This window comes from Scyliorhinus torazame, chromosome 6, assembly GCF_047496885.1.
Source record: "Scyliorhinus torazame isolate Kashiwa2021f chromosome 6, sScyTor2.1, whole genome shotgun sequence".
In the NCBI taxonomy this organism is placed as follows: Eukaryota; Metazoa; Chordata; class Chondrichthyes; order Carcharhiniformes; family Scyliorhinidae; genus Scyliorhinus; species Scyliorhinus torazame.
The window spans coordinates 59,524,526-59,548,302 of NC_092712.1; the positions used below are offsets into that span (position 1 = coordinate 59,524,526).

The window sequence follows — 23,777 nt, forward strand, 5'->3', positions numbered from 1 at the left end:
GCTGAGTTCCAAAATTGATACCAGTGGCATGGTGATGCCCCGATCTGCCGGATTTGTATACTTGCCGATGGTTTCTGCACTGCACGCTGTCGCCATCGCTCGTTGCAAAACTGCCCGGGAGCTGTGCACCTCATTTTGTCCCAAATTGGCATACGTGAATGATAGAATCATTGCAGCACATAAGGGGGCCATTCAGCCCATCATATTCAAGCAAGCCCTCTGTATGACAAATTAATCTAATGCCACTCCCCGGCCCTGTCCTCGTGGCCCTGCACACATAATGATTCAGGAATCACATCCAAGGTGCCCAGAGAACAAAACCCGATTTTGAGCTGAATGTGCTTCGTTCGATATTGGCTCCTGACAGTGCTGAGCTTCAATACATGCACCGAAGAATTCAATTAGTTATATGTAAAGTTAACGAACAGTTACAACTAGAAGATAGCAAAGATCCTTACTAAATCCTTCAGAGACTCTGAGCTAGTCCCAATTTTGGCTTGTTTGTTCCTGTTAGATGTCTGCTGTCCTGAGAACACATTGCCAGATGTTACAGGAGACAGATCATTGCTGACTATGAGATTAATCTTTTTTTAATGTAATTATCTCACCCTCATGTTGCTGGATGGCAGGCTGGTTATAAAATACATTCTAAGCACTCACAATAGTAGACATATTGGGGAGGCAGAAATTTGGATGTGCACTCTTGGCTTATCATGGTCACGAGGGTATCTGTAATATTTTTAGCCTGGCACTCGTGGTTATTTAGCTTGCATGAGCCATTTGGAAGCTATGAGAGATTCCAATTCAATATTACATTGCCACATTTTTCAGTTGCAATCAGATTTTCTAAGTTGAAGGAGCAATTCGATGTATCAATGACGTCCTGGCTGGATTTAAAAAAAAATTCCGTTCATGTGATGTGGGTGTCACAGGCCAGCATTTATTGCCCATCCCTAATTTCCCTTGAGAAGGTGGTGGTGAGTCGCCTTCTTGAACCGCTGCAGTCCAATGAGTGGAGGTACATGGACCCCCCCCCCCCCCCCAGTGCTGTTCGGGAGGGAGTTCCAGGATTTTGACCCAGCAACAGTGAAGGAACAGCGATATCTTGCCAAATCAGATGTGTGATTTGGAGGGGAATTTTCAGGTATTCCCATGTATCATTCCACCTCAGCAATGCTGGACTCGAGTTGTGGCAGCCGTATAATGGCATTCGGCATTGCTGGGACTGGCAAAAAGGGGTTACACATTTTAGAAAGGTCTCGACAAATTGATCAGCTAAGACTTCAACATTCCCAAGGGAATTATCTGCCCCTAATAAGATGCTGCAGTTGAGCTGCCTAACGGGGGCATGAGTGTGGTTGGGTCCTGGTGCGACAACACCTAAAGGGACCAATAAAACAATTCCAATTAAACTGAGTCTATGAAACGCGCTGAGGTGAACAGTTGGACAACTGGGCAGGTGTCATACATACGTCAGCAAAAACCAGCACAAATGAAAAGCCTCGCCAATAGGTTCACTTTGCTGAAACGTTGCCGGGTTTTTAAGATTGGAAGAATTGTTGCTGCTTTTCTCTTTGTGACTTTTTACTTCTGTCCGCAGCAAGTTGAGTTTGGTGAAAAGTGGTTGAGTACTCTGCTGAATGTAAGCCACGATTGGCACGTTGTCGCAATGTTCTTCACAGTGGAACATCCGCCTGCGCTGCCATAAAACATCGCTACAATCAAGGTTTACAAATCATACAAAAGCAAAATACTGCAAATGCAGGAAACCTGAGACAAAAATGGAAAAGGTTCCGATTAATTGATCTGCAACATTGGGCTGAATTTTACTGGCAGCTACAGGACCCCTATGCCAGGGCCAAACAGGACCCCGATTCCAGGTCACATACAGGTAAAATGGCAATGGCCCCACTTAATAGACCCTAATTGGGGCCTTAAGTGCTTTAATTGGCTGCCCATCACTATTCGATGGGCAGCCATCTGACATGCATCACCTGCTCAGGAAAATCTTCCCAATGGTGGGACTGCATTGGGAATAATCCCTGCCTCCCAGTCTGCCTCCGAGGCTGGAAAGATCCACCCCTTTAACTCTATTTCCTTCTCCACATTGGCTGCCTGACCTGCTGCACATTCCAGGGGTTAATTGTATTCGAGCTCCATTACTGTGCCAAGCAATCTCAAGTATAATTTTGTCAAGGACACTGTCTGAGAAAAGGACTTGATCTGAAGCTAGGATCAAGAGATGACAGTTTGTGACAATGGCTTAATGACATTTCCTTGTCTAATATTTTAACAATTCGTCTGTTATAGGTTAGTGCTTCAGTTGATATTGCAGATAGTTATTCCCAGTCCGGAGTCTGTAAACCTGCTCTCTCGCCCACAAAAGAAATAAGTATTATCTCCTGACTGAACTCCTCCAAACAGGGCTTGACAAGAGAGGTTTTGGGGGAGTTTCTAGAAAATGGAAGCCATCGTTTTCCTCAAGTGATGGAAGGCCGTTGTGTAACAAAAGAGAAATGAGGTGTCGGATAGATCAACCACAGTACAATCAACTGGACAGTTCCCAATATGTACCCTGGCCCATTTCCATTTTTTTTTTTAAATTAAGGGGTAAATTAGCGTGGCCAATCCACCTACCCTCCACATCTTTGAGTTGTGGGGGGTGAGACCCATGCAGACATGGAGAGAATGTGCAAAATCCATACGGGCAGTAACCCGGGGCCGGGATTGAACCCAGGTCTTTGGTGCTGTGAGGTAACAATGCTAACCACTGCACCACCGGTGCCACCCATTAGCCAATTTCCATTTCTAAATTGAGAAGAGTGGAAATTCTACTCCGGAATAGGGAAGCAACATTTAAAGTGATAGGAGGTTCTTTTTCACTCAAAGGGACACCAGTGCATGGATTAGTTTCCAGGGGCAGTTGTGCAGGTAGAAATTGAAACACCACCTGCTTTAATCAGAGGCATTGCCACCAGTGCTAAAAGTAGTTAAAATTTCTTACTGGTATCCTCGTATAAGAAATCCCAAATTTGATTAATTATAGTTTTAATGTGTGGAAGGTTGTTTCTTCTGATCTGTAACCACTCTTTCTTTTTAAATTGAACTTGAGGCTTCCGTGTTCAAAGCACTTTGATTATCAATCCATTGCCCCCAACACATGTTTGAACAAAATAAAGAATTCACACCATGACTGGCATCAAAGGACTGTGTGGTGATATGCATATGCATAGTAATGTATATAGTTAGATATACGACCAACGACCAGCAGGTGGCGACGGATCCACCATGTGACTCCAGAGATCAGCAGTTGGTAGTAAGTGGTATCAGAGGACAGTCGCATTAGGAGTAGCTCCAGGAGAATTCACTAATCGTTACCGTTTGTATTATAGTTTCTTTAGTTATCTTTCCATGTGTTCATTTTGTCAATAAACTATCTTACTAGTAAAGAACTGGATGTTCAAAGGCCATAACACAGAATATAACAGACTGGTTGGAGCCAATAACCCACAAACAACAGGCCCATTCCCTAAATTTGACAATCAAAATGGTTCACAAGTCATCCACTGTCAGACTGACGGGAAAACTCTCATGATTACTCACTGCGACGGGAGTATTCTGATTTACAATGGGTCATGGAATCATAGAATTCACAGTGCAGAAAGACACCATTCGGCCCATCGAGTCTGCACCGACCGTTGAAAAATCACCATGCCCAAACCCACACCTCCACCCTATCCCAGTAACCGAACCTAAACTTTTTGGACACGAAAGGCAATTTAGCATGGCCAATCCATGTCAACAAAACGAAGGAGATTGTCATTGACTTGTAGCCACCTAAAATGGCTGATTCCCTATTAATTTGGCCAAAACCCGATTTAAAATGGCTAACCGAAAAGGCTGATGGGTAAAGCAGCCAACAGGACACAAACGGACAGCTGCAGACAGAATAGCGTATTCGGCTCTGGGGAAGTCGGCCCAGATCGATACTCAAGACTATTAGCAGCACATCAACCCAGACATCTGCAGTTTAATCGGCTATCCCCGGGAACAATTGCAAAATATTAGCAATTGAATGCCGGGCCAGACCTCTCGGCGCCTGCAGTGGCCGAAACAAAGACAGGTGAACGACCACCCCCCCGATCGAGGAATCGCCCCATTATTGGAGCATATCGAACCCAGTGATTGGGAACAAGTCCAATCACTTGGGACTCAGGGTCAAGGGCCGCCCCGAGAGGCGGGAAACCACTGGGCTCTATAAAGTGAGGGGCCAAGTTCAGATCTCTCTCTCGCTCCCTTCTTCACCTGCTCGCAGCCTTCGCAAGAACCTTCAGCAAAGAACCGTAAGTTTGACTCCAGCGATCGCTACCCGATTGAGGCTCCTAGCCATCGACCCGTATCAGCCTTTTGAATCCCGCAGGCCAGATCCAATTCGATAAGCCATTCGTTTCCCTGACCTGGTGGGCCCTTCCTAAAGTTAAGTTTTGGCCAGTAGTGGTAGGTTTCGATATAGATAGTAGGATTATTGTGTAAGCATTAATTGTTGTATAGAATAAATGACCGTTGATTTCAAACTTACTAAGCGGTGTGCTGACTTATTAATCATAACTTGAGCTTGAACCACGTGGCGGTATCAGAAAGATACCTGGCGACTCGTGAGCAAAGGTGACATAATCAGAGCTAATAAACTAAGGCTAAAAAGAGCAACAGACTTCAGGAAGCGTAGAGGAGAACAGCCCCTGTCTACATCAATGGGAATAAAGTAGAAAGGGTCGAGAGCTTCAAGTTTTTAGGTGTCCAGATTACCAGCAACTTCTCCTGGTCTCCCCATGCCGACAATATAGTTAAGAAAGACCACGAACGACTCTACTTTCTCAAAGGACTAAGGAAATTTGGCAAGTCAGCTAAGACTCGCACCAACTTTTACAGATGCACCATTGAAAGCATTCTTTCTGGTTGTATCACAGCTTGGTATGGTTCCTGCACTGTCCAAGACCGCAGGAAACTACAAAAGGTCGTGAATGTAGCCCAGTCCATCACGCAAACCAGTCTCCCATCCATTGACTCTATCTATAAATCCCGCTGTCTCAGAAAGGCAACCAGCAGAATTAAGGACTCCACGCAGCCTGGACATACTGTTCCAACTTCTTCCGTCAGGAAAAAATACCAAAGTTTGAGGTCACGTACCAACCGACTCAAGAACAGCTTCTTCCCTACTGCCATCAGACTTTTGAATGGACCTACCTCGTATTAAGTTGATCTTTTCTCTACATCCCAGTTATGACTGTAACATTACATTCTGTAGTCTCTCCTTCTTTCCCTATGTACGGTATGCGTTGTCTGTATAGCATGCAAGACACAACACCTTTCACTGTATACTAATAAATGTCACAATAATAAATCAAATCAAATCAAAATCCACCTAACCTTCACATCTTTGGACTGTGGGAGGAAACTGGAGCACCCAGAGGAAACCCACGCAGACATGGGGAGAACGTGCAGACTCCGCACAGATAGTGACTCAAGCCCGGAATCGAATCTGGGACCCTGGAGCTGTGAAGCAACAGTGATAACCACTGTGCTACCGTGCCGCTTTAAATGATGGCACTCTGCAATATCGCTCATCAATCTTATGAACACAGCAATCGGCCAATTTGAGAGGTCTCTGGGATCAGGTAGTGTTTTTGGTGGAAGATGCCTAAACGCTGCACTAAGCTATACTCAGCGAGTTTGCTGCTTGTTCAGATTTCAATGAGATGAAGGCACACCAGGGACAGGTGCTGCATTTCAAATTCCAACTGTATGTGGGCGGCACGGTGCACAGTGGTTAGCACTGTTGCTTCACAGCTCCAAGGTGCCAGGTTCAATACCCGGCTTGGGTCACTGTCTGTGCGGAGTCTGCATGTTCTCTCCGTGTCTGCGTGGGTTTCCTCTGGATGCTCCGGTTTCCTCCCACAAGTCCCGAAAGACGTGCTGTTAGGTAATTTGGACATTCTGAATTCTCCCTCTGTGTACCCGAACAGGCACCGGAATGTGGTGACTGGGGGCTTTTCACAGTAACTTCATTGCAGTGTTGATGTAAGCCTACTTGTGACAATAAAGGTATAGATTATTATTATAGATTAGTGAGAGAAATGACCATAATTTTCTCAAAAATGTTTTTTAAAAATCCGCCACAGTCAGCCTGAACTGTTTCTCGCACAAGATCAGTTAATTGATCTGCTTTAATAGTCATTCTGTTTACAGAATACAGAAAAGGAGAGTAGCCGTCAATCCCACACTAAAACCTACAATAAACAACAATCGAGTGACGTCCATTTTCATTCTCACTTTTAATCCTTTAAACGCAATTCGTTGGGTAAACCACTTGATTTGTTAACTACAACTGGAATGATTACCACTCTCCAGCTTGCCATTGCCATTTCCTCCCCATTTCCTCGGCCACGTTCTCCCCGGTATGCCGTCCCGGACCCGGCCAGCTCACTTTCACCTCTGAATGCCACTCTTCCTGGGTGGATGAGCTACTAACTGCTCCATCACCAAGACCATCTGCATCTACCTCAGCAACACAGCTGTCTCCACCCTGCCCCAGCTCACCTTCTGTTGAAACCTTCATGTGCGCCTTTGTTACCTCCAGTCTCGCCTATTCCACTGCTCTCCTGGCTGGCCTACCTTTGTAAATCTGAGCTCACAACGACCCCTGATGCCCATGGCCGAGCTAGCTGCAAGTCCTGTTCACCCATCAACCCTTTGCTCACTGACATAAACTGGATCCCTGTCCAGCAACATCTCGATATAAAAATCCTTCAAATCTCTTCATGACCTCTCCCCTATCTCTCTCTCTGTGACCTCCTCCAGCCTCTTGAGCACTCAGCTCACTTCCAATTCTGGTCCCTTGTGCATTCCTGATTTTAATCACTTCACCATTGGCGGTGGTGCCTTCAGTCACCTAGGCCAGAAGCTTTGAAATTCCCTCCCCTAAACCTCTCCATCTCTCCATCCCACCTTCCTACATCAGACACTCCTTAAAACTTTACCTCTTTGACCAGTGGCAACATAATACCGCTGGTGGGGAGCTGTAAAATTTTGCCTGCTGTTGCTGTTTGCTTGTTCCAGGTATTCATTGAAACATCAGGCCTAATTTGAGGCTTCCAGATGCTCATAGCATCATGCTGACTCTTTCTATGAAATAAGAATTATTCTATTTTACTGAAATATACCCTACTTCTGGAAATATGTAATATTCTTTGGTGAATTATCCAATTATTTGACATAAGCAATATGAATTGAAAAGCAAAGTGTGAGTTCAGTGCTCGACAAATGGAATCCGCTATTTTGAATTAACTAAACGAAGATTAGCAGATTGCGGTTATTGTTCATTCTTGACATCACAATGTTGGGAAATTTGCCTTATTTGGTGTCGACTCAAGAACAATTAGGGTTTGTCGACATATTTATCTGTTCGAACTGTAGTCAATACATATAATGTGACAGGAATGCTTGGAATATGCTTTCACCAACTGGATCGTTCCAGTTGGTGACAGAACAAAAGCTTCGTATTTTCATTTGAATGAAGCCGTTAGGCAGGGGATCTTAATGGTGCTTTGACCCATTCAAAGCAAATTGACTTATGCTATGCATCAGTGAGTTCTGATGATCTGCAATGGGATGTGGGCATCACTGGCAAGGCCAGCATTTGTTGCCCATCCCTAATTGCCCTTTGAACTGTGGGACATTATGAGTCAAGCGGATTTCTGAGAGTCTGGAGTCACACGTAGACCAGACCAGGTAAGGACGGCAGGTTTCCTTCCCTGAAGGGCATTAGCGAACCAGCTGGGTTTTACAATGACCGACGATGGTCGTCGTGGTCACCATTACTGTGACTAATTTTATAACTCCAGAGCTATTTGTTGGATTTAAGTTCCGCCAGCTGCCGTGGCAGGATTTGAACCTGTGGCCCCAGAGCATTATCCTGGGTTTCTGGTAGTCCAGCAGCATTACCTCGACGCTACCATCTCCCCATAATGCACTGTCTGAAAGGCTGTTAGAAACAGATTAAATAACAGCTTTTGAAAAGGAATTAGATAAGTACTCAAAGTGGAAAGATTCACAGGGCTACAGGGAAAGGGCAGGGCAGGAGATTAATTGGAGAACTCATTCAAAGATGATTTGGACGGCCTTCTGTGGCATATCATTCTCTGATTCTCAGAAAATGGCAGAGAGAATGTCAACCAAACCCACCAACTGTTTAGACATTTGCTACAGTAATCTCCAGGCTTCAATTACCTCCCAAGCACTAACTGCCACACACTTATTCACAACACCGCCCCATAACAATTCCTCAAAATGGACTGACAGGAACGACAAGATACTAAATTATTCGAACATAATTGATCCACTTTGAAACCCTGGAATGATTAAACAATAAATTAAACCTCATGGATTCAAATTGTGCGATGAAACATCCGAAGTTGTGACATAGTAGAATTCCTATGAAAGCTGTTGATGGATTTCCGTGAGACATTCAAAGTTCTGGGGTATCCATACATCCTCTGGGATAGAAGAATCAGGAACTCATAGCATTCTAGGAATTGGCGATGCGCCTTGTTCGTGTTGCAAAGAGCTGGATATGAAACACCGGCCATTTTCTACGTGGGAGAAGTCACCATCACAAGGCTCGGTAATTGAATGTTCCAGCCACTGCTGGGAAGAAGACGTCATTCAAGAAATCCTTCGACTGGCGTTACCTTGACCGCCCGTACATGTCGTAAAGAAGTTTCAAACATACGCACCTCAAAATGCAAGCTCGGAAAATTAGCAAGTCGGGAAGACAAAACATCTGTGCCCCAACATTCCCATCGGTTTCTCCTGCGTCCCTCTGTCGCAGAACGCGGGCAGGCCTCTCAATTCCACTGGATATATGGGAGATAGAAAGCTGCAGGGTTCTGCGCCGCCCTCGGAACCGCATCTATACCAGAGAGGTCTCCGTTTGCAGGAAGGACTGAGCTCGGGTATTCCTGCGAGAAGAACCATTCCCTGAAATCGATGTTCTGTGCTTACTGTAATCGGACTTTAAGTGACAAGCTGAAGCCAAGCTCCGCCATTTCTTTTTCAGTTCGGCTTGAACCTATATTTTAAGAATGAAGAATGTCAATGGCTTTAATATATTCAATTTCACGTAGTTTAGTCCTAACAATAAGCACAGCCACATAAATATGTAATGGGGTGAATTCGCCACCGGCAGGATTTTGCTGGCAGCACATGCCCGCCTGCGTGTATCCCAGCGGCGTGTGGTGGCTGCAATGGGAAATCCCATTGGCCAGTGGCAAGAATGCAGTATCCTGCCAGCGACGGCGCACCGCTAAGAAATACCCAGCAGAAAATTCACCCCAATATATATATTAATGCATTTGTGCATTTCATTAACATTTATTTTAAAATCCCTACAGTGCACCGACCCTCTGAAAGAGCACCCGATCTAGGCTCACTCCCCACCCTATCCTCGTAACCCCACCCAACCTTTTGGACACTGACCTGACAATGACCAACCCACCTGACCGGCACATCTTTGGACCGTGGGGGGGAAACCGGAGCACCCAGAGGAAATCCATGCAGACACGGGGAGAACGTACAAACTCCACACGGACAGTCACCTGAGGCTGGAATTGAACCCGGGTCCCTGGCGCAGTGCTAACCACTGTGCCACCGTGCCATTAACATGTACATTAAATAGGGGACAGTGATCATTCTACCACAAGGTTTAGGTTGGTTATGGAAAAGGACAAGAAACAATCCATAGTAACAATAATTAACTTGGGGAAAGCCAACCTCAATGGGGTGAGAACGGATCTGGCTCAGATCAATGGGAATCAAAGATTGGCAGGCAAAACAGCTGCTGAACTTTGGTTTGCCTGCAGAGAAGAGATCGTTCAGGGTAATAAAGCATACAGCATCCTTTGCTTTATTAATAGAGATGTAGAGTATGAAAGCAATGAAGTTATGTTAAATGTGTAGAATATACTGGCTGGGATTTTCCAGCTCCGCCATTGTGATCTTCCAGTCCCGCCGAAAGTCAATGGATTTTTGGCTGGCCTACCACAACCCATGTGGCGGGTCCCTCCACAGCAGAGACGGAAACTCCCGGCGACATTGTCAGCCTCAACTGGAATATTGTGTACAGTTCTGGGCCCCAAGCCTTTGGAAGGATGTGAAGGCATCAGAGGGGCAGTGCAGAGAACATTGATGAGAATGGTCTCAGGGATGAGAGGAACTTCAGTTACCTAGATTGACCAGAGAAGACTGGAGAAGTTGGGACTGCTTTCCTTGGAGGGGGAAATATTTGGAGGAGATTTGATAGAGGTGTTTAAAATTATTAGGGGGTCTGGGCGAAACTTTTTCCACAGGTGGAAGGATTGAGCACAAGATGGTACAGATTTAATGTAACTGGCAATAGAAGCAATGGTGACATGAAGAATCATAGAATCCCTACAGCGCAGAAAGAGGCCATTCGGCCCATCGATTGCGCACCGACCCTCTGAAAGAGCACCCTACCCAGGCCAACTTCCTCACCCCATCCCCCCAACCGCACCTAACCTTTGGACACGAAGGGGCAATTTTAGGCTGGCCAATCTGCCAAGGAGGAATGAGGGAGGAAACCGGAGCACCCGGAGGAAACCCACGCAGACACTGGGAGAAGGTTCAAACGCCACACAGGCTGTCACCCAAGGTCGGGATCGAGCCCAGGTCCCTGGCGCTGTGAGGCTGCAGTGCTAGTCACTGTGCCGCCATGTCGCCCTGAAGAAGAAAACATTTTTCACACAGCAATTGGTTGGCCTCTGGACTGAGCTGCCGGAGAGTGTGGTGGAGGTAGGTTCAAACGAGGTGTTGAAGGGGGAATTGGACTGTTACGCGATGCTGAGGATTGTGGAGGGCTACGGGGAGAGGCCTGCGGAATGGCAGTCGGTAAATTGCTCCCTCAGAGAGCTGGCACAGACACGATGGACCGAATGGCCTCCTTCTGTGCTGTAACACCTCTGTGATTCCACCATTCTCTTTCATTGTTGGTCTCACTCCTGACATTTCTCTGATGGGGTGCTGCACAAACAATAATCATTGAACATTTCCACCAGCCCCATCAGAAATTCATCAGCTTAGTGAATGCTCATTCCCGTAAAACTCAGCTGTGAAACCAAGCGGCAGCGCAACAGCGGCTGTATTCACAAAGATATAAACTGGACCACTTGTATGTGTGAAAATGTCCTATTTACCTAACTGTTATCAGAGCTGAAAAATTGTGATTTCCCCTGATACCAACTTGTAGTTGTTGGCAGTTCTGAAGCAGAAACAGCAGCCATTCATTCAGCGGAACTGTTGACTGCACAGGGATGAGATAAGTCTGCAAAATGTTAATGTCATATTCTCTTGTTTGAAGTCTAGAAATAGCAGATGATTTACTTTCTTCAAAAACAGCCTTGCTCCAATGACTTGAGTCAGCTCACAGACTAGTACGGATAATGTCCATTGGGGAATTTAAAAAAAAAATCTGTAAATACAAGGACGCTGGTACGAATTTCCTGAAGTGGCTAAACTCAGCTTTTCATGCGTCACAATATTGTCGGCCTTCATCCCGATCTCCGGTTCAACCCTGCTGAAATCTTTGCCCATCGTTCCTGGTTCAACTTCTCTGACACTACCCTTGCCGGTCACTCACGCCCTGTGAAGAAACCTCCAACTCATTCAGAACTCGACTGCCCTCATCCTGAGCTGTTCAAAGTCCAGATCAACCTCACTGGACTCCCATAGCCTCCCCCATCCCCTTGTGCGGTGACCATGGGCGTCATTCTCCGACCCCCCGCTGGGTCGGAGAATGGCCGTTGGCCGCCGTGAATCCCGCCCCCGCCCCCGCCGAAGTCTCCGGTACCGGAGATTGGGCGGGGGCGGGAATCGGGCCGCGCCGGTTGGCGGGACCCCCCGCTCAATTCTCCGGCCCATGTCCAGAAATTGCCTGTCCCGCCGGCGTAAATTAAACCTGGTATTTACCGGCGGGACCAGGCGGCGCGGGCGGGCTCCGGGGTCCTGGGGGGGGCGCGGGGCGATCTGACCCCGGGGTGTGCCCCCACGGTGGCCTGGCCCGCGATCGGGCCCCACCGATCCGCGGGCGGGCCTGTGCCGTGGGGGCACTCTTTCCCTTCTGCCTCCGCCACGGCCTCCACCATGGCGGAGGCGGAAGAGACTCTCCCCACTGCGCATGCGCGGGAAACTGTCGGCGGCCGCTGACGCTCCCGCACATGCGCCGGGAAACTGTCAGTGGCCGCTGACTCTCCCGCGCATGCGCCGCATTTCCGCGCCAGCTGGCGGGGCAACAAATGCCATTTCCGCCAGCTGGCGGGGCGGAAATCCCTCCGGCGCCGGCCTAGCCCCGACATTGAGGGGCTAGGCCGCCAAAGATGCGGAGCATTCTTCACCTTTGGGGCGGCACGATGCCCGTCTGATTGGCGCCGAATTGGGCGCCAGTCGGCGGACATCGCGCCGTTTGGGGAGAATTTCGCCCTTGGGGTGGAATTCTCCCAACCAGCCCACGGTGGGATTGGGGTGGGCAGGGTGGTGAATCTAGTGGGAGCCAAAAAGTCAGAAATCGACTGGTGTAAAGTCACGTTGTAATTCTCCCAATGGCGGGTTAATGACAGATCACTCTTCCCACTGGCAGGTGACGCAAATTCCATTTACATTCATTTGCATCTCATGAATGCTCATTAAAGGGTGGCACAGTGGTTAGCCCTGCTGCCTCACAGGAACTGGGGCTCAAATCCGCCCGAGGACGCCTGTCTGTGTGGAGTTTGTACGTTCTCCCCATGTGCATGTGGGTTTCCTCCGGGTGCTCCGGTTTCCTCCCGCAGTCCAAAGATGTGAAGGTTAGGTGGGGTTACGGGGATAGGGTGGGGGCGTGGGCCTAGTTAGGGTGCTCTTTCAGAGGGTCGGTTCAGAATCGATAGGCCGAATAGTCTCCTTCTGCACTGTAGGGATTCTATGAATTCTATTCCAGGGAAAACAGCTGGATGCCAGCCTCCGTCAGGCCTTTCAATCCTGCTGTCATGCCTGCGGGAATTTATGTCAGCAAAAGAGGGTGAGGAGGAGACAGAGGAGAAATCAATGCAGAAGATTATTGCAATACTGCCTTTCTTATATGGCTTTTCTATCCCTGATTTCTTTTCTGCCTCACATCCTGACTACTGCTAGGGGGCCTGTACATAACTCCCATCAGGGTATTTTTTCCTTTGCGATTCCTCAACTCTATCCATACAGATTCTACGCCTTCCGACTCTATATAGCTTCCTGCTATCGATTAACTTCATTTCTGACTAACAATGTAACCCGGCCTCCTCTGCCTATCTGCCTGCCCTTTCGATAGGACACATAGCCTTGGATATTTAGAATCCCTTGCAGCCATGTCTCTGTGATGCCCACAACATTGTACCTGCCGATTTCAATGTACACTACAAGCTTATTACCTTGTTTTGTATACTGGACGCATTTAGGTGCAACACCCTCAGTCCTACGTTGACCATGCCCCTTCTCATTGTTGCCCCCTTATCTGCTGTGCCTGAAGACCATAAGACCATAAGACATAAGAGCGGAAGTAAGGCCATTCGGCCCATCGAGTCCACTCCACCATTCAATCATGTCTGATTTCAACTCCATTTACTCCATTCAACTCCATTGAAGTTAGATTCCTGCTGCTTTCCATAATCTCCATTCTAATAGGCGTTCTGGAAACTTTACGCACCTCTCCTGAGCCCTCAGCCCCTTTAACCCATTTAACGTTCTCATCATTAACCTGCACTCGCACCTTCTCCTTTAACTTTGATTTTCTAATTTTCCATGTGACTGAACCCTCCCCCACACTAAATTGTCCACGCTAAATTGCCCCTTAATTAAAAAAAAGTCTTACTGATTTACCTGTACTGAGACGAGCGATTCTTGAGAAAAACGTGTTTCGCACACAAATTATGACCAGAGATTGCTATCTTTTCAACGTATATTTCTGACTTTAGCAGATGCCAGAGTTTCTCAAGTCTCCGTGAACGTGCTACTGTTGATTCAGTCACCTATGCTCTGCTGGCGATAGTTACCCTGAATTAATTACAAATAAAATCCCGAATGAGCATCCTTGAAAAATCAGCAAAGCCAACTCACCTCACTGTTTAAGAAGCAGTACAGAACCGCGACGATAAACCCCTGCAAGAGAAACATTCACAAAATATATCAGTTCACTCACCACGAATTCTGTTGGCATAAGAAGTTAAATCCCAGGAGAGGTAAGAAATTGTTTTTACCTGAAAAGACCCAAAACATAATTCAAACGCCATCTTATACTCTTCGGAAACTTTATCCGGGAAAAAGGCAAACACAATGTAATGTACTCCAAGCAAGGGGATTAGGAGCAAGGTGGATTTAGCCAATCTCCTGGTTAATTGGGAAGAACAGACATAATCACTGTGGTATATAAAACCATCATTTTTTTACATCAACAATGCAATGGTGAAAATCTCCTAGCCACATTCCGGCGCCTGTTCAGGTACACAGAGGGAAAATTCAGAATGTCCAATTCACCTAACAGCATGTCTTTCGGGACTTATGGGAGGAAACCAGAGCCCCCGGAGGAAACCCACGCAGACATGGGGAGAACGTTCAGACTCCGCGCAGACAGTGACCCAAGCCGGGAATCGAACATGGGTCCCTGGCGCTGTGAAGCAGCAGTACTAACCACTGTGCTACCGTGCCACCCTACTCAGCCACTCATTCTAGAGCAAACAGGAACACTGCGCCAAACAGCCTGACCAAAGGCATCTCGCAAGTTTACAATCAAACATTATAGTAGGAATAGTAACTTGCAGGTGACACAATGCGCGGCAGACGCAGCGGGAGGACTGGTCTATGTTAACCAGTAGGCCTCATTTAGAACAAAGAACGAAGAACAAAGAAATGTACAGCACAGGAACAGGCCCTTCGGCCCTCCAAGCCCGTGCCGACCATGCTGCCCGACTAAACTACAATCTTCTACACTCCCTGGGTCCGTATCCCTCTATTTCCATCCTATTCATGTATTTGTCAAGATGCCCCTTAAATGTCACTATCGTCCCTGCTTCCACCACCTCCTCCGGTAGCGAGTTCCAGGCACCCACTACCCTCTGCGTAAAATACTTGCCTCGTACATCTACTCTAAACCTTGCCCCTCTCACCTTAAACCTATGCCCCCTAGTAATTGACCCCTCTACCCCGGGGAAAAGCCTCTGACTATCCACTCTGTCTATGCCCCTCATAATTTTGTAGACCTCTATCAGGTCGCCCCTGAACCTCCTTCGTTCCAGTGAGAACAAACCGAGTTTATTCAACCGTTCCTCATAGCTAATGTACTCCATACCAGGCAACATTCTGGTAAATCTCTTCTGCACCCTCTCTAAAGTCTCCACATCCTTCTGGTAGTGTGGCGACCAGAATTGAACACTCTACTCCAAGTGTGGCCTAACTAAGGTTCTATACAGCTGCAACATGACTTGCCAATTCTTATACTCAATGCCCCGGCCAATGAAGGCAAACATGCCGTATGCCTTCTTGACTACCTTCTCCACCTGTGTTGCCCCTTTCAGTGACCTGTGGACCTGTACTCCTAGATCTCTCTGACTTTCAATACTCTTGAGGGTTCTACCATTCACTGTATATTCCCTACCTACATTAGACCTTCCAAAATGCATTACCTCACATTTGTCCGGATTAAACTCCATCTGCCATCTCTCCGCCCAAGTCTCCAAACAATCTAAATCCTGCTGTATCCTCTGACATTGCTATCCACAATTCCACTAACCTTTGTGTCGTCTGCAAACTTACTAATCAGACCAGTTACATTTTTCTCCAAATCATTTATATATACTACAAACAGCAAAGGTCCCAGCACTGATCCCTGGGGAACACCACTGGTCACAGCCCTCCAATTAGAAAAGCATCCTTCCATTGCTACTCTCTGCCTTCTATGACCTAGCCAGTTCTGTATCCACCTTGCCAGCTCACCCTTGATCCCGTGTGACTTTACCTTTTGTACTAGTCTACCATGAGGGACCTTGTCAAAGGCCTTACTGAAGTCCATATAGACAACATCCACTGCCCTACCTGCATCAATCATCTTTGTGACGTCCTCGAAAAACTCTATCAAGTTAGTGTTTAAATGGAGCTGGTAAGTTTCCTGCCTCGAGCAGGCAGCTCGTCGCACCGACTCAATGATGTTGGGAAGCTTCCTAGCCACTCAGCTAACATACAGTAGGTCACTGGGGAGTGGGGTGGGGGGTTGGGGATGGGGAGGGTGGAAGGGGGGAGAGGCTGGTTCAATATGGGTTGTTCAGGGACGGAAAAGAGCGAGAACTCCACGCTGCAGTGGCCCAAAATATTCTGTGGGGTCTGGAGGAGATTCCTTGATCCTCCCATATCATCATTTAACTTGGCTTTGGGGGCTGCTGCTCCTGATCCGGCAGCTTCTATGCTCCACCAGGAGGCTATGACATTCATATTGGAATCCTCTCTATTGGGACCCTGATTGAGATGAATTCAGGAGTCAGGTAGGTGCCGTCTTTAAGATGGCCGTGTGACGGGAGAAGAGGGTAAGTGGGTCGCTTTCATTTGAACTCCTGTGTCAGCCTGACCTTTGTTGGAACGAAGGCGGTTGGTCAGCCCACCCGCACCCCACTTGGGTGTCAGTCTTCAGTTGGCCAAGATGTTACCCAACTGTGGACAAGGTATAGTAAGAAGGTATTGTCTCAACGTTATGTCAAGTTGCAGTGTTCGGACCAGGAGGAAAGAACAATGGTTTCCCAGTTCAATGCACTGATTTACAGATTCATAGAATTTAAATTCTCCCGCTATCTGATTCTGGGAATAACATCTGACATTTACAGTTAGGCCAGCTAATGTATATGTGAGGATCAGGAACATTTTCATTATGAATCTGTGTCGATATGTTTTTCATGGTTAATCCATATATTTCCTTAATCAAATGAATGAGCACCAAACATGCAATTTCTTTCTTTACCCAAATGTTAAGTAAGGTTTTTCACCTGCTGAGTTGATGTGTTTGAGTGCTATTACCAAGATGGCATCCTCTCACGCTGGCGCTTTCTGTTTAAAGATTTCAGGAATTGACTATTTGGTCTAAACGCTATCCCTGTCATTTGCGTAACCTGTATCCTCACAAAGGTCCTGGGGCGGGATTCTCCGTTTCTGAGACTAGTTTGATGCCAACGCAGAATTTGTGGACTTTCATGACAGAAAGACTGCCGCCGCACCTGGACCGACTCCACTACTGCTATGAGACTGGCACTGGCGCCATGTGGAACACAATCGATTCTAATGGAAAACGGTGTCGGATTCACTGGTTTCGCGATTGACACCCAAAGACTGACAAGCTGCAGCAGCATATGAACAACTCTCCCCCCACGCACCATCCCAGCCAACACGATGGCAGCGAGGAGAGCTGCCCCGAGGTTTATAGATGCCAAGCTCGAGACTCTCTTGGACGCGCTGGAGGAGAGGTGGATGACCCTGTGCCTCGGCCCGGGAAGAAGGCTGGCAGTTGCCGCCGTTCGCCGTTCCTGGGTGCTGGGGGCAGAGGCCGTGTCCGGACTGGCCAGCAATGCCAGAAAAAACTGCACGACCTCCTCAGGGCGGCCAGTGTGAGTACGCAGCAGTGTCCCCTGGCACTAACCCCATCCCACACACCTATAACCCTACCCCTCCCCACCGGAGGGCAGCCGAACCCCCACCCTGCACCACATGTGGGTACCCACACCTGGCCGGGTGACCTTGCCACTGACGCCATTACCTACCCACCCACTGGGCTGCATGTCTAACACTGTCACTTTCTGTGTGCTCCCCACCCCCCAAGGAGAAGGCTGCACACAACTGTTGGGAGCATGAGAAGACAGGAGGGGGACCGTCGGACATGTGCCCCCTCACCATGGCAGAGCAAAGGGCCCTAGGCATGTTTGGCGCGTCGGAGGAAAGGCAGGACGCAGAGGTGGAGCTCGGCCGCGGACGAGGAAGCTACATGGTGGCCCCAGTATGGCACTGTGGGATCCGCACTCGCATGTCCCTTCCCCATCCCCCTCATCACTCCTTGCCCCGTTCCTGATAGGGAGGTCACCCCAGCCTCCCGGCTGGTATCCCCATTCCCCCCCCCCCCCCCCCCCCCCCCCCCCCCCCCCCCACCCCCGCCCCTGGCCTGGCCCTGGCCCTGGCAGGGCCTCGCCCCCCACCCCAGCCAGCACAGCCAGTGTCCGGGCCGACAGTCGCTCCTCTCCAGGTCCTACCTCCTCACTCTCTCCCTCAGCAGCCACCACGACGGTTTCACGATTTTTAAAAGCACAGGTGAACCGCGCCGTCAGAAGCCTGGCCCATCGGAGGCAGAGAATCGCCGAGGCTCTGGAGAATACCGGGTCAGGCCCACTAATGCCATGCAAACAGTGTTTACTGAACGTGCCTTCCGATACACATTGACGCTGCTGTCGAGGTGATGGAGAATCGCGATTTGGCGTCAAATCGGCGCCTGCCACGAATCTGCCGTTGGAACCAATTCTCTGGCCAATCGCCTTTCCGATTTTCGCATCGGCCAACAGAGAATCCCGCCCCTGATGTTGCTGGTTGGACAGTGCGTAAGGTGCTGCGCTCCTTTTCGAAGTCCCAGGGCAGGGCTGGAGCAGTGTGTGAGGGAAGCTCAGGTTATTGAGTCGCAGATAGTGGCACAGTCCCACACACTGAATCCCCAGCCTGCTGCACAGAGGCAACCGGCGGGCGTGGGGTCTTGTGCAAAGGAAGAAATCACATCAATCAACCTGACAGAGATTCAGATGAGGAAATGCTTCTCAGTTTGTTTTAAAAGGGGGGGGATGTTTTGGGGGCTGGATTGGGGATTGAAAAGGATAAAAACCTGCTGCACTGGGGTGAGGGACGGGGAGGTTTCTGTGTCTGTGGGGGGAATGGGTCTCGTGTCTGTTGGGGTTGGGGGGGTTCCACGCCTCGTTCTTTCAAGAGCCTAAGTTGCAGGTAGCATGACATCAAAAGTGTCGGAAAATATGGCGGGAAAAGCTAAAAGCTGCCCAAATTCCACCCACAAAACTACTTCATCAATCTTGTTGTTCTCTACACTGAGATGGATGAGATACGTCAAGATATCAATTGATCTATTTCCAGAATTCTATCGTATTTTCATTTCTTTTGCACATCGTGACATTCAAAACTGATTTTGACTAACAATTATTGATAAAAACAATTGATGCCAATTTAATCCGTGGACATTTGAGATGCAAGATTATTCCATTCTCCAAAGGACTTAATCAAGCCTGACTGTACACATCTACTGTGTGTGTGTGACCAATATCTTCCATTATGCACACAGTGTGAGATAACAAATAGATTGCTTACTTGTATTGTGAGTGATCTTTGCCCCCAATATCTGGCGACCTTAGCTTCTGTATCAGTATTCGCACAATACTAATAAACAGGAGAAAGTTTAGCTGTAAATTAAATGAAAATGTGCACATGAGCTGCATGCACTCCTGAGAATATAAAGGAACCTTATCCGTTATTCCTGAAGATATTTAAAACATGTTATTTAACAGTTTAGTAATATTCAGACTAAGCAGCAAGAAGCTCTGGCACTTTTACACATTTAAGGAAGGCACGTGAACTTGTTGGGGTTCAAATAGCAACACAAGATCCTGTTTGGGACATTTAAACAACCTCCGGACTGAATTAGGTGAAGTATAGTCTGTCCGATTATAGGCCCACCGATAATTCCATCCGACGGGTCTTGGGTGGGCAAGGGGTGACTGATGATTCTACCCCTTCCTCTCCCTCCACTGCATGACCCCTCACCCCACCCCACAATGTCCTACCCCCACCCCATAATGTCCCACCCCACCCCACAATTTAATAATAATAATAATAATCACTTATTGTCACAAGTAGGCAATTTTCCCTCCTGACTGTCTAATTTTGCACAAGTGGCAGCCTTCATGCCTCTGAAACAAAAAATAGAGCTAACTGGCAGTTCTCAAGCTGCTACAAAGCAAAAAAAAGTTTAACTAGTTCAGAAGAAGCCTTCATGTGAGCATGTAAACCATGTGCAAAAATATAACTTGATGCATTGCTTTAATTGAAGGAAAATGTCACCCCATAGACACATCAAATAGTGTCCAAGAATTGTAATAATGGGTTAGCTGTTTCATTTGGAGCAGGAGTGGGAAAGTGGGTGTTGGAGGGGGATTAACAGTTGTTTGAAGAACTTGTGAGAACTGACAGTAAGAATGGTACTGAGGCACACTGCACTGCCGACCTTTGTTTACTTCCCGGGGCTGAATTTTTCTGTGGAGTTGGAGGTCCTGCCACCAGCGATGAAAGAGGGAGCTAACCAACCTCAGCCAACTCCACCTCCCCGCCCCCAACTCCAGCAGCCAGCGGGACACTGGGGCGGCGTTTACCAGCGGCCAATGAAGAGGCTGCCACCAGGAGCATTACTCAATTGAGGATGGTACCCCTTCCTCGAGAGCTGCTGACCCAGTCAGAAGGCTAGCCGTTCACCGATGCCGGAGCTGACACTGCATCCCGAGGATGAGCGCTCAGCGATGCAGTGGTACTCGCAAAGGTTTGTAAATGTTCTTTGGGGAGGCTGGAGTCAGGCAGACCGACACCGGTGATTGGTGGGATGGGGTAGGGGTGGGGGTGGGTGTGGAGGCCCTTGGGCCTTTGCAGTGGGGAGGGCTCCTTCAGGGGACCATACAGCACCTATTAAGGAGGCCACCCCTTCCAGCAGGGTCAGAAAGTGGCCCTTAAATGAACAATCAAGTGTCTCAATTGGCTGCCTGGGGTTGGGCAGCAGTGTTAAGGTTCCCACCACTGACAATATACCATGGTGACAGCAAGACATTAGGTTTCTCTCCCAATGCCATATTCCAGCATAATGCCCGCTCGCTCGCCCCACAATTAATCTCGAATGGCACGGGAACAGTCCACCCCTGAGCTTAATCTCGGCTGACATTCCAGTGTACTGCACAGGGAGTGCTGCACTATGGGAGATCATGTGGCAATTTTTGAGAAAGACATTCTATGGCAATACTTGATGAAGAGCTTGTGGCCATGGAGTGAGTGCTCGCACAGAAGGTGGCTCCTGCCTGAGGTTGGAGGTTTTGGTCCTTTCTGCCCATTTTACGGGGAGGTTGCAGGGAGAAAAAACAAAGAGTAAGGTATTTTCCTTCGGTGGGGAATGTCGAAGGGGTACCAGACAAGGCGTGTGCCAAATAAGAGGCACTCTCCAGACCAGGGAGACGCGCGTGGCACAGCTGAGGAAAAGATGGTGGAGGGACCTATCACGTTGCTGCCGCACAATGGTCGATGGAGCAAGTGGTCAAATTCCTTTTGACCGAGTTTAAAAAATAGAGCTGATGTCCTCAGAGGACCTGTCGAGGATAGCAGAGCTGATTCAGACTGCGCGAGAGAGAGTGGATCAGAGGCTGGAGGTGCAGAGTGCGTCTAGCCAAAAGGTGGAGGAGACGGTGACCGACCATGAGGATCGGATTGTCTCATTGGAGGCAGAGATGCTGATGATGGCGGATGGTCAGAAAAGGTTGCGGGATAAGGTCGACGACTTGGAGAACCGCTCAAGGAGGCAGAACCTGAGGATTGTGAGGCTGCCCAAAGGTATTGAGGGAATGAGGGCCACGGAATATGTGGCCAAGATGTTTGAGAAGTTGGTGGGGGAGGGGATCTTTGACCGCCCTCCTGAGGTGGACCGGGCACACCGGTCGTTGAGGAGGAAACTGAGAGTGGTTGAGCTGCCACAGGCAATTATCGAGAGGCTGCACCGGTACCTAGACAAGGAGAAGATTCTGAGGTGGGCGAAGGAGAAGTGGGAAAGCACTTGGGAAGGCCATGCGGTTCGTATTTACCAGGACATGGAGGTGGAGTTGGTCAAGCGAAGGGCCGGGTTTAATAGGGCAAAGGCAGCCCTATTCAGGAATAAGGTGCGATTTGGGATGATGTACCCTGCTCACCTGGGGTCACGCATGGGGGAAAGGAATACTACTTTGATGCGTCGGAGGAGGCGAGTAACTTTTTAAGGGACAGGGAAGGGAGTTGGTTTTTCAGGTTCTTTTTGTTTCTTTGATTTTGGTTTGGGCTGGGGAGGGTGGGTCTGGAGGGGTGGGGTTTCCTTTGTTTGTGGTGTGGGTGGGAGGGGGGAGTAACTGATGTTGAAGGTTTCTTTTTGGAGCAATTGGTGGGAAGGGAATGGCGGCGGCCATCTTGATGTGACCCAGGGGGTGGGTGAGACAGGTGCCTGGGGGAGGCACGTGGAGTCCCACGGCGAGACTGGTCTAATGGAATGCTAGGGGTCTGAATGATCCGATCAAGAGGTCCCTTGTTTTTGCTCATTTAAAGAGCTTGTAGGCAGGTGCAATTTTTATGCAGATGTCGCACCTGAGGGTGAAAGACCATACGGGGTTGAGGAAAGGTTGGGTGGGACCAGTGTTTCATTCAGGGTTAGATTTGAAGGCGAGGGGGATGGCAATGCCTATGGTGCTGGTGAATGTCTTTGACCTCAACTGGGATGATATGGATTTCATGAAGTGGGTGTTGGCAAAGATTCCCGACCTAGATTCACATTGGTTGATTATGGTGTTGGTGGGGTGGGGGGAGGGTTGGGGGAGGGTGGGGGGGCGGGATTTTAACTTGGTTCGTGATCCTAGGCTCGATCGGTCATGCCCCAAGTCCATGGAGGTGTTGGCGATGGCAGGGGAATTGTTGGGGTTTGTGGAACAGATGGGGGGGGTTGTGGTGGATCTGTGGCGGTTTGGGCGACCGAGGGCAAAGGAATATTCGTTCTTCCCACATGTGCATCGGTAGTATCCCTGAATCGATTTCTTTGTTATCGACAAGATGTTGTTGGCGGGGTGGTTGGGGCGGAGTATTCGGCGATTGTGGTGTCGGACCATACGCCACATTTTGTGGATTTGTGTGTGGAAAAGGGTGTTCCTAGCAGCCGCAGTGGAGGCTTGATGTGGGATTGGTGGCTGATAAGGGGTCCTGCGAGAGGTTAGGGGTGGCTATATGTGCCTACGTGGGACTGAATAAAAATGAGGAGGTGTCTGCCTCGGTGCTTTGGGAGGTGCTGGAGGCAGTAATTCGGGGAAGCTTATTTTGATCAAGGCACATAGAGATAAGGTGGGGGAGGTGGGATAGGCAGAGGTTGGTGGAGGCCATTTTTGCAGTGGATCTGAGGTACTCGGCAGCCCCTGAGGAGGGGTTGTTGAAGAGAGGAAGAAGCTCCAGATGGAGCTCGAGCTTGTGTTTATGGGGAAGGCACTGGGGAAGTTGCGCTGGGTTAGAGGAGCGATCTATGAGCACAGGGAGAAGGCCAGTATGCTGCTTGCACACTCGTGAGGCAGCGGCGAGGGAGATTGGGTAGATAAGGGATCCCTCGGGGGCCGGGTGGTCACTGAGCTGGGGACAGTGAATGGAGTGTTTGAGGCTTTCTACCGTGGGCTGTACAGGTTGGAGCCCGGCGCGGGGGGGTGGGGGGGGGGGGGGTGGACTTGGGCATGCGACAGTTCTTGATTGGCTTGGATTTTCAGGTGGTGAGAAGGTGCAGGGGTGGGTGCTCCGGGGGGGCTGGAGGACGTGATGAAGTATATTGGGTCAATGGGCCCTGGGCCTGGATGGATTCCCAACGGAATTCTATA

The 23,777-nt window shown here is 48.7% G+C and overlaps 1 protein-coding gene across 2 annotated transcripts in view; it reads right to left on the reverse strand.

The window, feature by feature from the left end:
• Nucleotides 1-6,187: 6,187 nt before the first annotated feature.
• vipr2 (vasoactive intestinal peptide receptor 2) overlaps nucleotides 6,188-23,777 on the reverse strand; it is a 234,022-nt gene continuing 216,432 nt past the window's right edge. For both annotated transcript variants that reach the window (XM_072508244.1, XM_072508245.1), the window contains 4 exons: nucleotides 19,465-19,556; nucleotides 14,334-14,463; nucleotides 14,194-14,235; nucleotides 6,188-9,127 (listed from right to left, as the gene is read on the reverse strand). In XM_072508244.1, coding sequence (XP_072364345.1) covers nucleotides 8,969-9,127; nucleotides 14,194-14,235; nucleotides 14,334-14,463; nucleotides 19,465-19,556 — 423 coding nt within the window. In that variant the 3' untranslated portion in view covers nucleotides 6,188-8,968. The remainder of the gene's footprint in view (nucleotides 9,128-14,193; nucleotides 14,236-14,333; nucleotides 14,464-19,464; nucleotides 19,557-23,777) is intronic.